Genomic DNA, 17,234 nt, shown 5'->3' on the forward strand with positions numbered 1-17,234 from the left:
ACACACACACACACACACACTTTGACTGCCACTCTGGATGATAAAGACCAGCCCTCGAGGCCTATTGTAGCCATTTTAGTCTAATTCCTCTGTATCTTTTTCAGCAAAGAATATATGTTGTGCAGGGATACACACACATATACTTTGTGTTTTCTGGAGCAGAGCTGATTGTTAGAGTGTCCTCTTGACAGCCTCTGGGCTGACTCACTATATTGTTCTCTCTCATACACACACAGTTTCTCACGATGTTTGATAAAAACAAGAAAAAAGTGAATCTAATTTTGTAAGTTAAAATTGCAGTGTAACTGTGCCTGATGGTGTTTTAGTTGAATGAATTTGTGACTAATGAATCTGTCAAAGCATAATCACTGTTTGCACAATTTACAATACTGTATAAGATACAGAATAAAAAAAACTGGATTAGAATATACATTCTTCAGCTTCTTCTTACATTTATAATCTCTTGCATTATTAAATTATTCCCAGTGCTTTGTACATTATCAGTGATTTTCAGTTTCTTTGATTTGCATTTATGGAAATCAATGCAACACACTGGGGATATGGGTCATATCCTTCTTCTGCTGTCAGACATAGCAGCTTGTGTGTTTGATTGCAATCAGCGACATTGAAGTGATTTGCATGTACAGTAACCGACGTGTGATGGTTGTTTTTGTGATGTGTTCACAGAGTGCGAGTGCAGGAGAGCGATTTTTCACTGGACGAACTGAGTGACTGCTCATCTGGATCCATAGAAGTCTGCTGCGATGACCTAACACCAGGTTAGACACACACTTACACACACATGCACGCTCTGATATGCAATCAAACAGATTTTGCTAATTTTTTCAGAAGCAACACGCAGTACTTTTTATTTTCTTTGTCTCCGTTGCTGGACAAAACCTGTACTCTAGTTCTGCCCAGTTAGCATCAGGGTTCAGAGAGGACAACGGCTCTGTTAGCAGGTATTGATGCCTTCTTTTCTGGCATCCAGACACATTAACTGCGACAGAGTTATAAATGGCGTCAGACAGGACATGCCAGCAGCCAACCTTTGGGTCTTATTGTGCAACCTGAATAGACTCAGTGAAGACTAAGGGACAGCCATTCTCTGTCTAAATGTATGCCTTTATGCGGTTACTCGTCAGGCCTCAAGAGCCATTTCTGAAGTCAGGTGGTGTATTTTTGTGTGTGTGTATCTCAGCCTGGGGTTCTGCTGACTGCAGTGCTTCCTATATCAAGAGATGGAAAAGAGAGATGGGCTCAGGATGTTAAGATGAAGGAAGATGACAGGGGTGATGTGGGTCAGTAATGGGATGAAATGGGGCACTTCTCTACTCGCTGCCAGGGTATATTATTATATGCACATTGATTTCAGCTTCATCTAAGAGCTGTTGTGGAGTTTGAACCCTTCATCCTCTCATGATTTCTCTCCTCCCCTTACTCTTGCAGCTCCTCCTTTCCAGTTTCATTGACCTAAAAATGCCACAGTCCCAGTATGACCCCCTGCCCGTCCTTTTGAGTAATGGTTTGCTGTGTACCCGCAGCTATAGTCATGCATTGTCGTGGTCAGTCTGAGTCAAGAGATGCAGACGTGCTTCAGAGATATGATTTTATCAGTGGCTTAGTGAATCACTCTTTTGATGTGGTGTCAGTCGGACAGGAGGGGGTCAACTGCTTGCCTTTGAAATGTGCAGCCAAGAGTTAGTCTGTTTTAAACTTTAATGACCAAAATCTCTCCGAGCTCACAGCACATCTGACAGAATATGAGCAGCGTAGTCAGAAAGTACAAGACAGTTAGATGTTTTTCATTGTTTGGCAGTAATCTTGCACATTGGATTTAGAATGAGCTGAGTTGCAGTTTTAAGGGTCTTCCCATTCATATGGGGTGAATTATATCCCTTTTTATACACAGTACCCAATTTCAGGGACAGTAAAGTAGGACAGTGATCTTAAAGTCAAAGAATTTACGACCAAATATTATTCTCTGTCCTTTTTTTAAGATTAAGAAATTACTAAAATGTACAAAAAAAGTCCATAAATGGCTTTAATTCCTACACTGTGACTCTGTTGTGGATGTACAAACATCTATAGGCTCTTTGACTACCACTTAAATGCCTTGAGTTTGTCATTATGACCGTTGTCATCTTGGTTTTTTGGAGCCAGAAGCGACCATATTTAGATGAGAGAAAGGAGCTGGGAATGGAGGATACATATTGCTATGACTCTATCCTGATTAGATTTGACTGAGAACACAAGATCACATTGTGGTGGCCACACCCTAAAGCATATCCTATTTTATCATGTATTTTACTGTAAATGGGACCATAATTTAGTATTAAACCGAAACTCATTAGGAAACTGTTTACTGAGGTAATAAATCAAGTGAGAATTAGGGTCATTTTTATCATAAGCTTATATACAATTGCATTTCTTTTTGAAACCAGTGGAGTCATTAAAAAGACTGCAGGTTTAAGGAACTGGCTTCACTTTTCAGACCTGGAAGCTTCGGTTAATACCCAAATACCTGCAAAACTATTGACATTTCTATCAGGATCAGCTGCACTTTGTGTTCAATAGTAATTAGTGAATATTAGCATGCTAACATGCTAAACTAAGATGGTAAACATTGTTAAAGTTAGTGTTGTCATCATGAGCATTCTTGCATGCTCATAGGCTCAGCTAAGTGCTTTGAGCATGTAGCAGTGAATGCTTAACATAATTTATAAAAAATAATTTTTAGGTAGTTTTGTCAGTTGCTACTTCATATAAGGATCAAACAATATGAAAACAATGAAATGCTTATTATCAGAAAAATCACCATCTCTCTGCTTTTTTAAAATGTAATTTTAATCAGTAAGTGGAGGCCAGATGACAATTAGATTGTAAATGGCCTTAAATCCAGAAACACAATATGATCCCTCAATTACTGTCATGTCACATGTGAAATAATTAGATAACACTGGTACCCTGCTTATATTGTTATTAGTGTAAAATTAGAATGACATTTTAATTAAATGTAATATGTGTATAACTTAATGCATTTAATACAATTTACTGTGACACAATTGGCTGCGTCTTGATGTTGAGTGTCAGTCGGCTTGGACAGGAAGAAGGAAGAGGAGATGTGAAGAGATGATATAGAAAACAGAAAAAAATTATTATTATATTAAATTACGTCACAGACAGTTTCCATGAGTTTAAAGTTCTCTATTCTATTAATCTCTGGGCTGTCTAAAACTGTAGCCACCAGAATAGAGCTGCTTGCAAATAAAACCTTTTAAAAGCTTTTTGGAGGTTTCGACCAGCTGGTTGTGGAAAGGGGGGATGGGAGCTCATGGTGGACCAGCCCCAGTCTTTAAAGGCCTCTGGCTGTCTTGGGACTATGGTTGTGGCCTTGTAATTGGTCCCCAGAAGGCGTTAGAAACAGAACTAAAGTGTCTTAGACTCCTCTGAAGCTGCATTTACATGGAGGGTGGACTGACACCGTAATAACTGTAATTTAGGGAGCGGAGGAAGGGAGGGAAACTGGCAGGAAGGCAAAGTTTGGAGGGAAGGAAAAAGGGGTGAGAGATGAAAAGAGGAGACTTGATAAGGTCAGTGGGTTGATGGATTTTGTTTTGTGTAAGGAGGAAGGAGAACAAACAGAAAATGTGTGCACAGTGATAAGATGACAGATTGAATGTCGCCTAAGTATTACAAAGCGGAAGGCCTGGTTGAACACAAGACACAAGGACAAATCATGATGTGATTTGGTTATAGTTATCATAGTGACCATGGGAAAAGAGTGATTCTCCTCACATAGAATGTTTTCTATATGCTTAACTTCACTTATATTACGTCAGCAGTAAAATGATCAGCTCGTACATCTCCTGTCCGAGACCCTAATGAAGACCTGAACATTTACTGTGACTGTAGCACCATGTGGTCTTTCAATTAGACCACAGACCTCCTGACCTTGTCGCTCTCTGGAGAGGTGTACTTGAGCACGCGTTCATGCCTGAGCATGTGTGTGTATGTGTGCTGATGTATGCGTGTGTGACAGTACACAGATGGTGCTTGAAAGATAAATGTGATGTGGACTGCGTATCATTTTTCATCTCCCAGTGAGGGTATGGCCTGATATTCCCCACGGACACTCCCAGGAGTCCGTCAGCTGTTTCTCTCCCTCACCCTCTCTCTCTCTCACACACACACAAACACACACACACATATTTTACAGACACCCCCAAACATAGAGGAGGTCATGATTTACATCTGGTCTGAGATCTCCGTTCACAAGGATATGAAACACTGCAAAGCATCCCACACACACCCGTGCAAATTCAACAACATCATGTGACATCGACATTTACAGATTGAGATGAATTGTAATTTCCAGGTTTGGAATATTTTGAAATAAACGGGCAGATGTTCCTTGAGAGTCACACAATCTGGAGCAGAGATTTCATTAAGTGTTTCTCATGGTGAGCCAAACTTTTAATTCAGTGGCCATGCGCCAATGTGCCCTGTGTTATGCTCAATTGCAGTTTCCTCAGGTGCCAATTTGTTAGGTATACTTAGCTAAAAGTAGACCGCAGCCTAATACAACAGTCCCAAAATAAAACCTCTTTTCACGAAAGTTATAATATTCAGTTTTAGTTTAAACTGTTTTACAAAGGTATATTTTGTCCACCCCATTTATATCGACAAGGGTGGGCTAAGCAACAGAAACACCTCTCTGTATAGTGCAATACTTTTGCACCAAGAACCTACACAATGAAACTGGAAAGTATGTGGATTTTTCTCTTTATGTTAAGCCCAATACATGTCTTATTTTTGTGGAAAATGAGAGATGAAATCAATGATTCAAACTGATGCAATTGATCTAGAAATTACTGAAAACTTAAATGTTTACTCTACTCAGCTTGACATAAGAATATTATGCCAAATTCAGTTGCAGTGAGGTAATGCAACATTTATTTGCAAATTCCAAAGTCCAAATTCCTCATCAAATTGTTCATCCTGTTGCAGAGCAATGCAAGAATCTGTTAGATTTTGTTAATTCAAATTAGTTTTAAGTATATCATAATCCATTCTATTCTGAGTGTACAGCCAAATGGCTGTGAAGGCAGTAGTTTTTATGTTTTCTCCTTGTCTTTGCCCAGATTACACTCATCACAAGGGATACACGATAAATATCGGACTGATAAATTATCAGCCTTATATTGGAGAATTTATATTATCTGCTATTTATCGGTATCTGTGAAATTCAAGCCGATAAATGGAGCCAGTAATATGAAGCCAAATTGCTTTAATTGACTTTACAAACTCTGATAGGTGGCTTAAATGTTGGAGAGAGAAGAAGAAGAAGTAGAAGACAATGGAATAATAAATCATCCATCTTTGCTCACTACTTGTTAGTCTTTCTTACCTTCTGGTGTGTATAAACTACAGGTTAGGAACTCTTTTTAAAACAGAAAATGTGAAATTATCAGTTTTCGGTATCGGCTGAAAAACATCCATATCGTGCGTCCCTACTCATCACTATTATATACTGCCTGTGATTGACAGTGAGTAAAAAATTGGAATAGACTTAGAAGATGAATGTATTCTTTTAAATATGCAGACCCTACTTTGGGGAGCCTTCATGTAGAGAAATACATTTTGAAACCCTCCCTCACTTTTAATATAGCAGAAGTCAGCAAATCTTTAGTAATGAAGGTATGAAATCCGCTTGCAGTTTATAAATTTCATGCTCGCCATCCCTTTAATGCCCCTGGACAGTCTCGTGAATAGCATTTCGATAACCCCGGCCGCATCTACTCTTAGACAGTGCGTAATCCTCTTTGGCCAATCTAATCAGAGAGGCATATGCCGAGTTGGCGTTGGACAGTGATGAGTGGTTTAGTAGCTTTGGGAAGATGATCAGACATAAGCATGGACTAGATTATGTCCTTACTCATCACCAGGAGTGAGGCAGTAATCACTATTTAGGGTTTAATGTCACGCTCTACTCTTTGACCTGTCAGGAGTTCTGTGGTTCAGTGCTGGGACAGCTCAAGTGATGGCCCAGTTTTTTTCATGTTTGGCGGTGAGCTTGAAAGGGAGGACATGAGTGTGGGAAAGTGAGCATCTTAAATCTACTCATGAATGCACATAATCCATACATGAGCAGAAACGCCTACATGTGTATACATGTGTGAATAAATGAGTACAAATTCCCACCAGACACACACATAAACTCCTCATTCTTCCAGTTGTCTCACACACTGAGACGTCTGTCAAACTGTTGTGTGGTGTATTTTCTTCATTATCGTGATATGAACAGGCGCAGTAAAGACTGAAACGCAATATCCAAAATTTACACCTGCCAAGCGCAAAATGTGGCTAGATTTTCTGTTTGGAGAGCAAAGAAGACCATCTGCCCCACTGGAGGGTAAATGCTTACCAAAATAAAATGTAATAAAAAAACAAAGTCTACTAAATAGTCTGTTATGAGTTTTGGTGTCATTTATGAGCATGATTCTTCTGTCCTGAAATCTGGATACAGCGTCGGAGGTGGAGCCACGTTCATTCCTATAAAGGCTGCTCAGTGGCACATGAAGACCAAAAAGTTCGACTACCTGGGTGTAAAATTTCCTGGATCATCTGCAAAGCTTGTACGCATTGTGCACTATAGACCTCTTTTTTCTGGGCAGCTAACTTACGGTTTCCGCAAACTTTAATGGAAATAAAACCTAAATTTAATGGTGCAACTCTTCTAGACATTCTGAATTTTATCGGAATGGATCAAATTCTGACACTGAAATGAGTAATTTTACGCGGGTTGTAATGCTCAAAAAAATGTATCCACTATTTTATAGCTGCTTCTTTCACAATCTAAGCCTATGGCAAAAAGCTTTTTTGGGCCGGTGTGCGTCACGTGACGTTGAATTTACTCGTTCTGGTCACTTTGCCAAACTGGTTTCAACCCTGGCGCTCTTCTTGGATGAGTGACTTCATGGTGCATTCAAGTGTATCTGGTAAGCACAATCTATGCTTTATTCCTTTGTTGAAATACATAGGACTATATCCGTCATTACTTTATGTTCTTTTGTAGGATTTAAAAAAAAATGAGATGCTAAAATCATTAAAATACCCCATTCATTTAAACATAGACATATTCAAAAAATCCACTATAATATTTGTTTATTCATCGTAAATCATATCTTCATTGCAGTGTTATTGCAGATTGCTGATTTACCTCATATCGTGCAGTCAGACCTGCCGCCCCCTCCTGTGTCTCCCTCCTCCTCCACCTTCTTCTTCTCTCCGCCCAGAGACATTTCCTTACAATGAGATGAAGGAGGGGAAGAAGGGTGAATTGAGAAATGGGTGAATGAGTGCACACACTCAAGATCCTTTTTGACCTCTGGGGTGACTTCCAGCCCAGGGAGTCGAGTTATGGAGTCAGTCATGTGTGCAACCTCCCTGTGTCTCAGTGGGACCACACACACACACACCCAAGCATGAACACAGGAATGGAGTCACAGAGACGTCTATCCGTCAAATTAATAAGCCATGGAGAATCAAGCACACACTCGAATATGAACACATTCCTCTGTGGTGAAGATTCCTGATGTTAATTGATTCATGATTCCTCTTTATATATCTTCATATTTTAATTTGTACTCACATGATTCTGTATTTCTTAATTTAGCAACCACAATTTTCTTTCTACAGAGAGAAGCACAAGTGAGCACACTCACACACGCTGATGATATCCTTTGCTGCTGTATGCACACCACGCTGTAACTAGGCAACCAGCTTCTGCAGCACAGCATTGTGGGATACCCCTGGGAAGTGTGCTTAGAATGTCAACACTGAGGCGACTGTGAGGGAGTGTCTACAAAGACAGATACCTTTTTTAAAACACACACAAATTCAGTCCCATCACATACTTTATTCCCCCGGACTGCAGTTGGTGTTTCTCAGCTCTCAGCTGTGCGTGATTCACGATGAGTGTGTGACATTCACCCCAGGAGAGATTGGTGTTTTTGTTGGATTAACATTTGGGCCTCCGGAATCAGGAGTCAGTATGAGTGATACACTCACACGATTACCATGGATAGCATTTAAGTGGTTGAATTGCCCAAATGCTCAAGCAAGTGACTCATTCTGTGCATCAGCAGGGCTGAGTGCGACCACCAAAGAGGTGTCACTTTGGTACAAATTCCCTATCTCATTCACACATACATTTGTGACTAAGATAAGGAAGCCACACACTGTATGTATCAGCTTGCCGTCTTAGTATTTTGTGTGTAAACAGGACATTAATAGCCTTGTTATTGTGTTGGTCCACCATGACTGTGAGCTGTCCCATGTGTGTGTCATGGTCTGGTATTCATCCGTGCGTCCTGTGGACCCTGTGCGTTAGCCTGTTAGCGGACATAAGCGAACGTAGCAGGAGCAGCAAGGCTGTGAGGCAGGATATCCCCTCTCTGTCTTACAGGCTTCCTCTGCTTCTCTGGCACACATACAGAGATCCTTCCTCACCCCGTCCTCTTCCTCCTCCTCTCACTTTCTTGTTGCCTTGTTTTCTGCATTATAATTTCTTACATTCTTTCTCCTTTTTGTCTGCTTTATCCTCTTCTGACTTGCTCCCTTTTTCTTCATCTTCTATCCTCAGTCACACTCACTCTCATCATTTTCCTCCGCCCCGTTCATCCTTGTTTCATCTTTAGAACAACTTTTTTTTTTTTCTTGTACTTAGACACAAAAAGGCAAAACAAGAGGAACCAAGAGGGAGTCGGTGACAACAGTGAGTGGGTGAGAGTGAGAACTCATGCCATCTGCTTAGTCAAATGGCAACCGCTCCTCTTAAAGTTTAAGACGCTCTGATGGGATTGGTTACATCTAGAGCTGCAGTGCTTGCCTCTTCTCTTGCAGTACTTTTCCTTTAAAAGCTGGAGACCTCGTGTAAACTTGTAAACATGCATATAATGTGCCACACAGTGTCTCTGTATGTGTGTGTGTGTGCCGGTGTCCTACTGGCTGCTTCACATGACTTCTCTGTAGAAATATAGTGGCGAATCTGTTCTTAGCTGTTTAGAGGTGCTAGGGCAAATATACTCATGCAAAGTACAGAGACACACTGCCTCTCTCTGCCTGTCTCTCTGCCTGTCTCTCTTTCTATTTCGCTGTGTTTTCAATCTAGCCATTCATCCGTATCTCTCTGCCTCTCTTACCTTCACTTAACTTTGCTTAAAAGTGTCTTTATGTGTGTATGGAACTGTTTCCCCCGTCATCATTGCAAATTTCTCGTGGCTCTGGCCACTGTGGTCAGCCCACAAACGCATTTACACACACACACACACACACACACACACACACACACACACACACACACACACACACACACTCTTCTGTGACGTACTGAATGTGTGAGTCTCGCTATGTGATGAATGTGTAGGCTAATACTGAGGGCACTGGCACTCATCACACTCTGAAACTGCCAGCTTCTCTGATGTCAGGCCAGATTACTCAGGTCAGTCAGACACCCTGCTGCACAGACAGCATGCTGTGTGTACGCGCGCGTGTGTAGAGAGAGAGAGCCTTAACAGAAAGAGAGTGAGAGAATATATGTTTACATCTGCCATATATTAAAGTGATTAGACTGTGGAGCCAGAGAGACGAATACTGGAACAAACAAGTAGCTGTGTGCTGCCAACACACACTTTACCTGCATGCCTACGTGCTTTCAGGAGCACTGACGCGTGTCTTTGCCCCACGTGCATCTGTGTGCCACACAGACCTGCCTTGTGCGCGGTCACTATCGTTCGACTTACCTTAATCCCTCATCAGGGAGGTATAAGAGCTGACATACAGCACCTATTAGCCTTAAATTACCTCCCTCACCCCCCTACTGGCCTGCTACCTGCCCCCAGAGCCCCCATAACTGTCACCACACAGCTCTGGCCTCAGCGTGGCATAACCGCCTCAACATTGGCCCTTTATTAAAGCTTGCTGCTTCTAATTAATGGTTTTGGCCTTTACACAATAAAACAGCCAATGTATGTCTGTATTTTTGTCTGCTACTGAGCTCCTGTATTACACTCACTCAGACAAGGCGAAATGGATTTAAGGTTGTTGGCAAGTGTTCTGTGCACGTAACTTAATGTGTGCCGTTGTCATTTTTAGGTTCAATTGGCGCCTGCTTGCGTAAAAAAAATTGCTGTTTTTTAAAGTAATTTTGAGCGTGGAATGCGAGCAAACAGGACACAGCTTGTTTTCGCTTTGGTTTAGTGTCAACCAATTTATGCAAATGTAACGGAAAATGGGCATTAGCCCAACAGGCTGCTTGTTTAAATGCTACTCCTAACAGTTTGAGACCTGATAACATCACAGCTGCAGGCATTGCTGCTCGCATACAAGAGAAAGTGAAGTGCACTAACAGTAACACACCCAGAGGATAAACGATGAACCAGTTAGGCTACAAGACCTGTATGCAGACAGGATGCATTAATACTCAAAAACAAATTCTACCATTGTATTGATTGTTAATGAGTAATGATGGCCATGAAGTTTGTGCGCCGTCATCATGACTATCTCTAATGGAAATAAAGACAGAAGACATACTTTGTCTTGCTTTTATCGGATCTCCACCGAGCTCTCTGTGTTAAGAGGAATTACAGGAATATCTTTAGGCATTTGGAGCAAAGGACTCTGGTCACAAAGGCAGACAATGACAGGGTGAAACAAGGGAATAATAAAGAGGATGATGAAGAAGAGTCTGAGTTACTCTTGTACTGTGTTGATGGAGCTGTGATGTCCAGAGCGATGAGATGACGTGGTTGAACGTGCTAGGGCCGACCGAGTCCCTGGATGGGAGCCTCGGCTTCTCTGAGCCTGTCTCATCAATGTGACGCACTTGTAGAGACAGACCCACACACACACACACAAACACACACTCATTCGCATGCAGGGGAGGATAGACAAAAATATAGACACTCATTCACACACCCACTCATGCGCACGTGTGCTTGTTTTTAGACCACTGAGGTATTACTGGTCAAGCTGAGGGATGGATGAGACTGAGATGAATCTATACCCTATGAACTTAATGGCCTGCGCATCTATATTAACTGGAAGAGGGGGATGGGTGACATACTGTAGGTCTGGAGGGGGTAAGGAAAGGGAAGAAGGAAATGAGAAAAGAGCAATGAGGATGCGTGGAGAGGTAATAGGATGCAGGTGGGAGGGGTGTGTGGATGGTCATTTGAGGTCTGTTGGCTGCTAATTGAAGCATAATTGGTGACTGACCTATTAGGGACTGGTAAATGTGTGTCCTGCTCTCCTCTCCTAAGCTGATCCTGCAGTCATGGCTGTTTTTCAGATAATGTGAATCAGCTTAATCATGGGTGGGCCTCTCGTGATTAGGGCACATAAGAAAAATCTGAATGTGAATGGATGAATAGAGCAGCTAATGTGATTATGAGTGATTGGATGTGCATGTGTGTGCACGGGGGGTCTTTATTCTGGCTCCAATATTTGGCATCGAGGATCATTTCATACAGCTGAGCTCAATATAGATTTCTTTCTTTCTTTGTTTCTATCTTTCTTTTTGTCTTGCTTTCTTTTTTCTTTTTTCACTCGTGTGCAGCAGAACACAGCATCTGCGGTGTGTGTGTGTGTGAGTCAAAGAGAAAGGCGAGAGAGAGAGAGAGAGAGAGAGAGAGGATCTGCGGGTGAATCAGCCGGTGGGAGGAGAGAGAGACAACAAGAAAGGAGGGAAGGACAGAGGAGGAAGAAGGAGAGGGAGCCAGCGGGGGTAGAGTGAGCAATCCAGCGAGTGAGGGAGAGGTAGAGGGGAGGAGAGAAAGAGGAGGAGGAGGGGGTGTTGCTGCTGCTGCTGCTGCTGCGACTGTTTCTCCTGTCAGTCGGCTGCTGTTTGCCTGGCAAGCAGGAGGGAATACAGAGCGAGAGAGAAACAGAGAGAGAGGCTGGTGAGAGCTGTGTTTTATTCTAGCAGCAACGCTATTGTGGCACAGGGAGCCGCAGACACGCTGTGAGGAAGTGGATTTAGGCACTGGACACAGATCTGCACATCAATGGATTACCAGCAGTGAGTACGGGTGACTGCTACTGCCACTCTAGTAACCTACTCGTCATTTTCAACAGAGGGGTGAACCCACAGTCTCCCACAGCGGGGAGTCTGGCTCAGTCTGGACCCACTGGAGGCAGAAAGGGAGAGCAAACCAGACACTGCTTGGCGTTTTTACACCTTCCTTTCTCTCCTTTTCTCCCTCTGTTTCTTTCTGTCTGCTGTTGTGTATCTCAGAGTGTGTCACTGATGCTGTTGCTTGGCTCTCTGCAGGAGGGATGTTGGAGGCTAATGTGGCTAACATTAGCATGACGGCTAAGCCCAGAGAGCTGGACCTGAGGTCTGCTGCTGTCTCCTGCCAGGAAACTTCAGCCCAGGCCATGGCCTCCAGGAAGACCTCGGCCAAGCCCTCCGCTCTGCCCCAGGGACCATCACGTCCCTCTGGGTCGGAGCTCAAGGTCTACCGGCCCACGTCTGGATCTATCCCCATCCCAATCCCCAATCCGTCCGGGCTCCGCAAGCAGCGGTCACTTAACAACTTGTACGTGCTCACTGATGCTGAGAAGAAGCTGCACCTTTACCAATCTCCTCGCTGGAATGATGACACAAGCCGGCCCGGCACTGGTACCAACAAGCCGGGACAGACTAAGACAGGTCAGGCTGGGGGTGGGAAACCACCACTTTCGCGAACCCTTTCAAAGTCAGAACAATCGCTTTTCCAGGGGAAGCCCAAATCCTTCTGCTCCCCATCTGTGACTTCTAATGTGAGCAAGCCGAGTCGAATCCCTGCTCCTGGTAAACCACGTGGACCTTATGCTGAGGTCAAGCCCATCAGCAAGGCCCCTGAGGCAGGCCAGAGTGCAGATACAGACCCCGCAGATCACCCAACTAAGGCTAACTCCAATGGAGCTGGGAATACTGGGACTAATGGCAAGAAACTAGGGGAGAAGGGGAGGTCTGCAGCAACAGAGGAGAAGAAAGAGAGGAAGGGGGTAGAGGGAGAAGAGGACAAGGGCTTTCTGAAGGTGGATCCAGAGTTAGTGGTGACTGTTCTGGGAGACCTGGAGCAGCTGCTCTTCAGCCAAATGCTCGGTGAGTCTGATACTGATCCCTCTCTCAGAGGCTCAACATCTACATCACTTAGTACAGGTTACAATTACTGTATGTCAACAAGTTAACAGTTTCTTATTGATTCAGTGGACATTGAATAACATAAACATCCTCTCCTCTGCTCTCCTCTACTCTACTCTCCACACCCAAACCGTTCCCTCCAGCTCTGACTCTAGCTCCAGCATCAACAGTGAATTTTAAATGAGTTCAGTCTCTATTGCAGCAGAGCATAATGTCAGTGTGTTTTTCACTATACGATGGTGAGAGCCCACGCTCTAGCTCTAGCTCTAGCTCTAGCTGTAGCTGGCGAGATTCCCCCTGTTTACATCACTGTAGCAGTCAAATATGCTGCGTTTATACGTGTAAAATTGATTTATGCATTATGTATCAGTGTGGATGTGTGTGTGTGTGTGTGTGTGTGAGGATGTGTGCTAGCGCTGGAGCAGCTGAAGTAAGCAGTTCCAGAGGGCTGACATTGTTTTGTTGTTGATTCATTAGCTAGCTCTGGGGTGTTTTGTCCTAGTCTCATCTGACCCACTGCCACAGTGAGCTAGATATGTATTAGTTTATCTAACACGTCCCTCGCTCTTCTCTCATATCTCCATCTCACAGTTTTGCTGTTGGCACAGGAGCATATTTTAAAATTAAAAGCATGTATGCATCCATGTGTGCGGTAGTTACAGCTTGAACTGCATGTTTCATGTCAATACCGCAGCCTCAGCATGTCCTGGCTCACACTGAAATCAGCCATTCGTTATTAAAGGCCGTGTGAGCGGGACTAGTGGGGTGTGTGTCTTCAGTCGGTAAATAAAACGGCTGCATATTGAGTCAGGCTCCGGTCACAGTGGGCCACATATTTAGCCTTGCACCACTCCCTCACCCACTCCCTCCCTTCTCCCCTCCAGCTCCATTGATCTCCGGGCCACTGACAGATGGTCACTATCCACCACCACCCCACCACCCCCGCCTCTTCCCCCTGTTACCGGGGGCAACGTGTGGGAGGAGAGAGGGGAATCTAAGGGGGTGGTGGCATGGGCAGGTAGTTAGCGTGCTACCATTCAAACAAACATGACGTGCACACTCATACCCTCATGAATACACACACATCAGGTGCGAATGTAGTGGGACACGTATCCAAAGTTTTAGCTGACGGAGGGGTATTTGGAAATGATGACTGAGTTTGTGACTAATAGGTCAAACCCGACTCCAAATCTGCACCTATCATCCATTATTCATTCACACACTCTAGCTGTGTGTTTTTTCCTCTTTCCATCTATTGCTCATTCTCTTTCAATCCCTCCCTCTCGGCAGGAGCAGATAGCATCAGAGTGAAAGGAGTCGGGGACAGAATAGAGTGTAGCGGGTCGTCCTATCTAGCTTGACGCGAGGAAATCATTTTCCGTCCATCAACAAACCTCTCTCTGTCTTCCTCCTCTCTCCTCATTTCCTCTTTCTCTCTTCAGCAGCTCGCCTCCTGCAGTACAGCCCCAAATCACAGCTTGTGTGACCTTGCCCCAGCGGCCCAGTGTGTGTGTGTGTGTATATACTGTACATGGTGTGTGTGTGTCTGGGGTGTGTATCTCTATGTGACCTTGTTCTTGTAATGTTGCTGGCCACACCTACGCCAGGCAGCCAGGTAGGGAGGAGGGAGATGAGGATGGAAAAACAGAAGTAGAAAGTAGAGGAAGGTACTGGGTAAGAATTGAGATTCATGGGAGGGAAGTAAAAGGCCAAAGGGAGATAAATGAGACTAAACTAAGACAAAGAGAGACACTGGAGTAAAATAATGGTAATAGATGATGACCTAAATTTCTACCTGGCATCCCAAGTGCCTGAGTGTCGCTTTGGGTCATTACAGTCTGCTACAACCTGTCTGAGGTTTATCATACAAACCACAGCACACGTGTAAGATAGTTGTGTGAGTACAGTCATACGTGTTTGTGTGTGTGTGTGTTAGAGAGAGGTTAATTGTAACTTGGCCTGTAGCTCGCGGCTGTGGGCTCATCTTTTGTCGTATCTGCTTCTCCATTTCCGATGGGACGTGCAGCTAATTGGTTTCTGCTCCATGTGCTCTGTCATAGGAAGATAGATTATGGATGTTCAATGGATCATTCCCAGTGATCCGCTCCTCCCCTTCCCATACACAGACCCACCTTAGCCTCAGCTGCTTCCTACATACATGAAAGCGATGTGTCCTTGTTCGGGATAGGAATCGAGAACTGGTTCCATTTGAGAACCAGTTGCATCGGAATTTTTTGCTTCCTAGCTCATCAATTCTTTTTATCAATGATGGCATGTTTTTCTGACAATTGCACATGAGAGCTGAACAATTAAACAATGAACTGCTTAGTTGTCAATTATTAAAATAATGGCCAATTATTTGATAATCAATCATTGAGAAAACGTGAATGTTTTCTGTTTTTTTTACTCCTGATGTCAGTAAATTGAATATCAATTGTGGACAAAATAAGACATTTGAGGACGTCATCTTGGGCTTTGGGAAACATTGAACTTTTGGATATTATTTAGACCAAACAACTAATTGATTAATAGAGAATAAAAAGGATAAATCAACAATGACAATAATTTTAATTTGGAGACCTATTGCACATTAGGGGTGGGACGAAACATCGATACGCTAATATATTTTGATACCTCCTCTTCTTACGTTCATACCTTCCTCTTGAGATACGATTATCGAAATGCTGGCACCAAATATCAATATTTTTATTGAAACATGCGATTGAACATGTCAGTGTGTGTGATAAAGACGCACTAAGCTAAGACTTTTTGTAGATTGTTTCGTCTCAGTGTCAAATTTTGTGAAACTGACACCACAATGCAGTAAATAAATACATAATTTCTGCACTTTGACTTTTTAGGGGTACTCTGTTTTCTTCAGTTAGACAGATAACATAATGTATCATTAGATGATTGTTTTGCCATGTATCGATTATCACAGAATCACTGTATAATGTCGTTATTGAGGGCAACGTATCATGAATCGTATCGTATCATGATTTGATGTCATTCCCATTCCTGTTGCACATTGCAAATCAGTAACGCGTAACTGCTTCCTAGTCGAGCCACATGTCTGTTACCTAGTGTGAATGTCCTGTGTTATTATAAAAATAGTGCCACACAAGCAGGCTTAGCACTGTCTTCCCCTGATCAGGAATCAATAAGGGAATTGTTGAAGAATCAGACTAATCATTGAAATCTTGTCAGTTCCCCTCCCATTGTACTGCATCTTGTTATATCACAATAATTCCACCCTGACCCGGTCATAGCCTGTCATAGCTACATGTTAGCTGTTAGCTGCATTAGCTACAGGGAGTGAAATGTGTGCCAGTGTCTTGAACTTGTCATGTTGCGTGGCAGCTAGCAGCATGCGCTGTGACACTGTCCTTTTGAGATTAGCCTACAGTAGAAGGCAAAGATAATGGAGAATGCCACTGAGGTCTAATCGGGATGTATAAACCAAGACTATCAGCTATGCACTTAGTCGCACACACACACTCAATGAAAAAAAAAAACAATCCAGCATATTTCAAGGTTAGGCCTATACATTTATCTTGTGAGGTGATTTAGGATTAGTGTCAGTATAATCTGTTTTTCTTCAATCACACATACATGTTTAACCACTGACTGATGATGAAGAGCTTTTTGTTAATTGGATTTAGGGAATTACTTGGCTTGTGTGTCCACAGGCAGCAGCTTGGACATGCAGTGATAATTCTCCTGGATGCAGCATGTTTTATAAGATACCTTGTTGACAGTATTAGCATCAAGGTTAGACACAGAGGCAGAGAATGATAACTCTGTAAATTCTGCCAATAAAAGAAGTCGACCTGAATGGCACCTTGTAAAGCATATACTGCGTAGGCTGCCGAGGTAATCTAAAGCACTGAACCGCACGTGTGCCCCTAATGACACCTCCCGGTCCCATCCAGTGCCTGTGATGAGGTGTATGTGAGAGGGTAAGCTCCCTAAAGCAGTGGCCTTTCCCAGCATGGGGCAGGCTCGGTTTAGAGAGGATCCAGTCTAAAGACACAAGCAAGCA

The 17,234-nt window shown here is 43.2% G+C and overlaps 1 protein-coding gene across 1 annotated transcript in view; it reads left to right on the top strand.

Moving 5' to 3' along the window:
- Positions 1-17,234, top strand: part of LOC141000187 (neuron navigator 1-like) — an 87,113-nt gene that overhangs the window by 1,088 nt on the left and 68,791 nt on the right. Inside the window, exons 2-3 of the mRNA XM_073470833.1 lie at positions 688-779; positions 12,335-13,153. Of these exons, the coding sequence (XP_073326934.1) occupies positions 688-779; positions 12,335-13,153 (911 nt within the window). The remainder of the gene's footprint in view (positions 1-687; positions 780-12,334; positions 13,154-17,234) is intronic.

This window comes from Pagrus major, chromosome 7 (assembly GCF_040436345.1).
Source record: "Pagrus major chromosome 7, Pma_NU_1.0".
In the NCBI taxonomy this organism is placed as follows: Eukaryota; Metazoa; Chordata; class Actinopteri; order Spariformes; family Sparidae; genus Pagrus; species Pagrus major.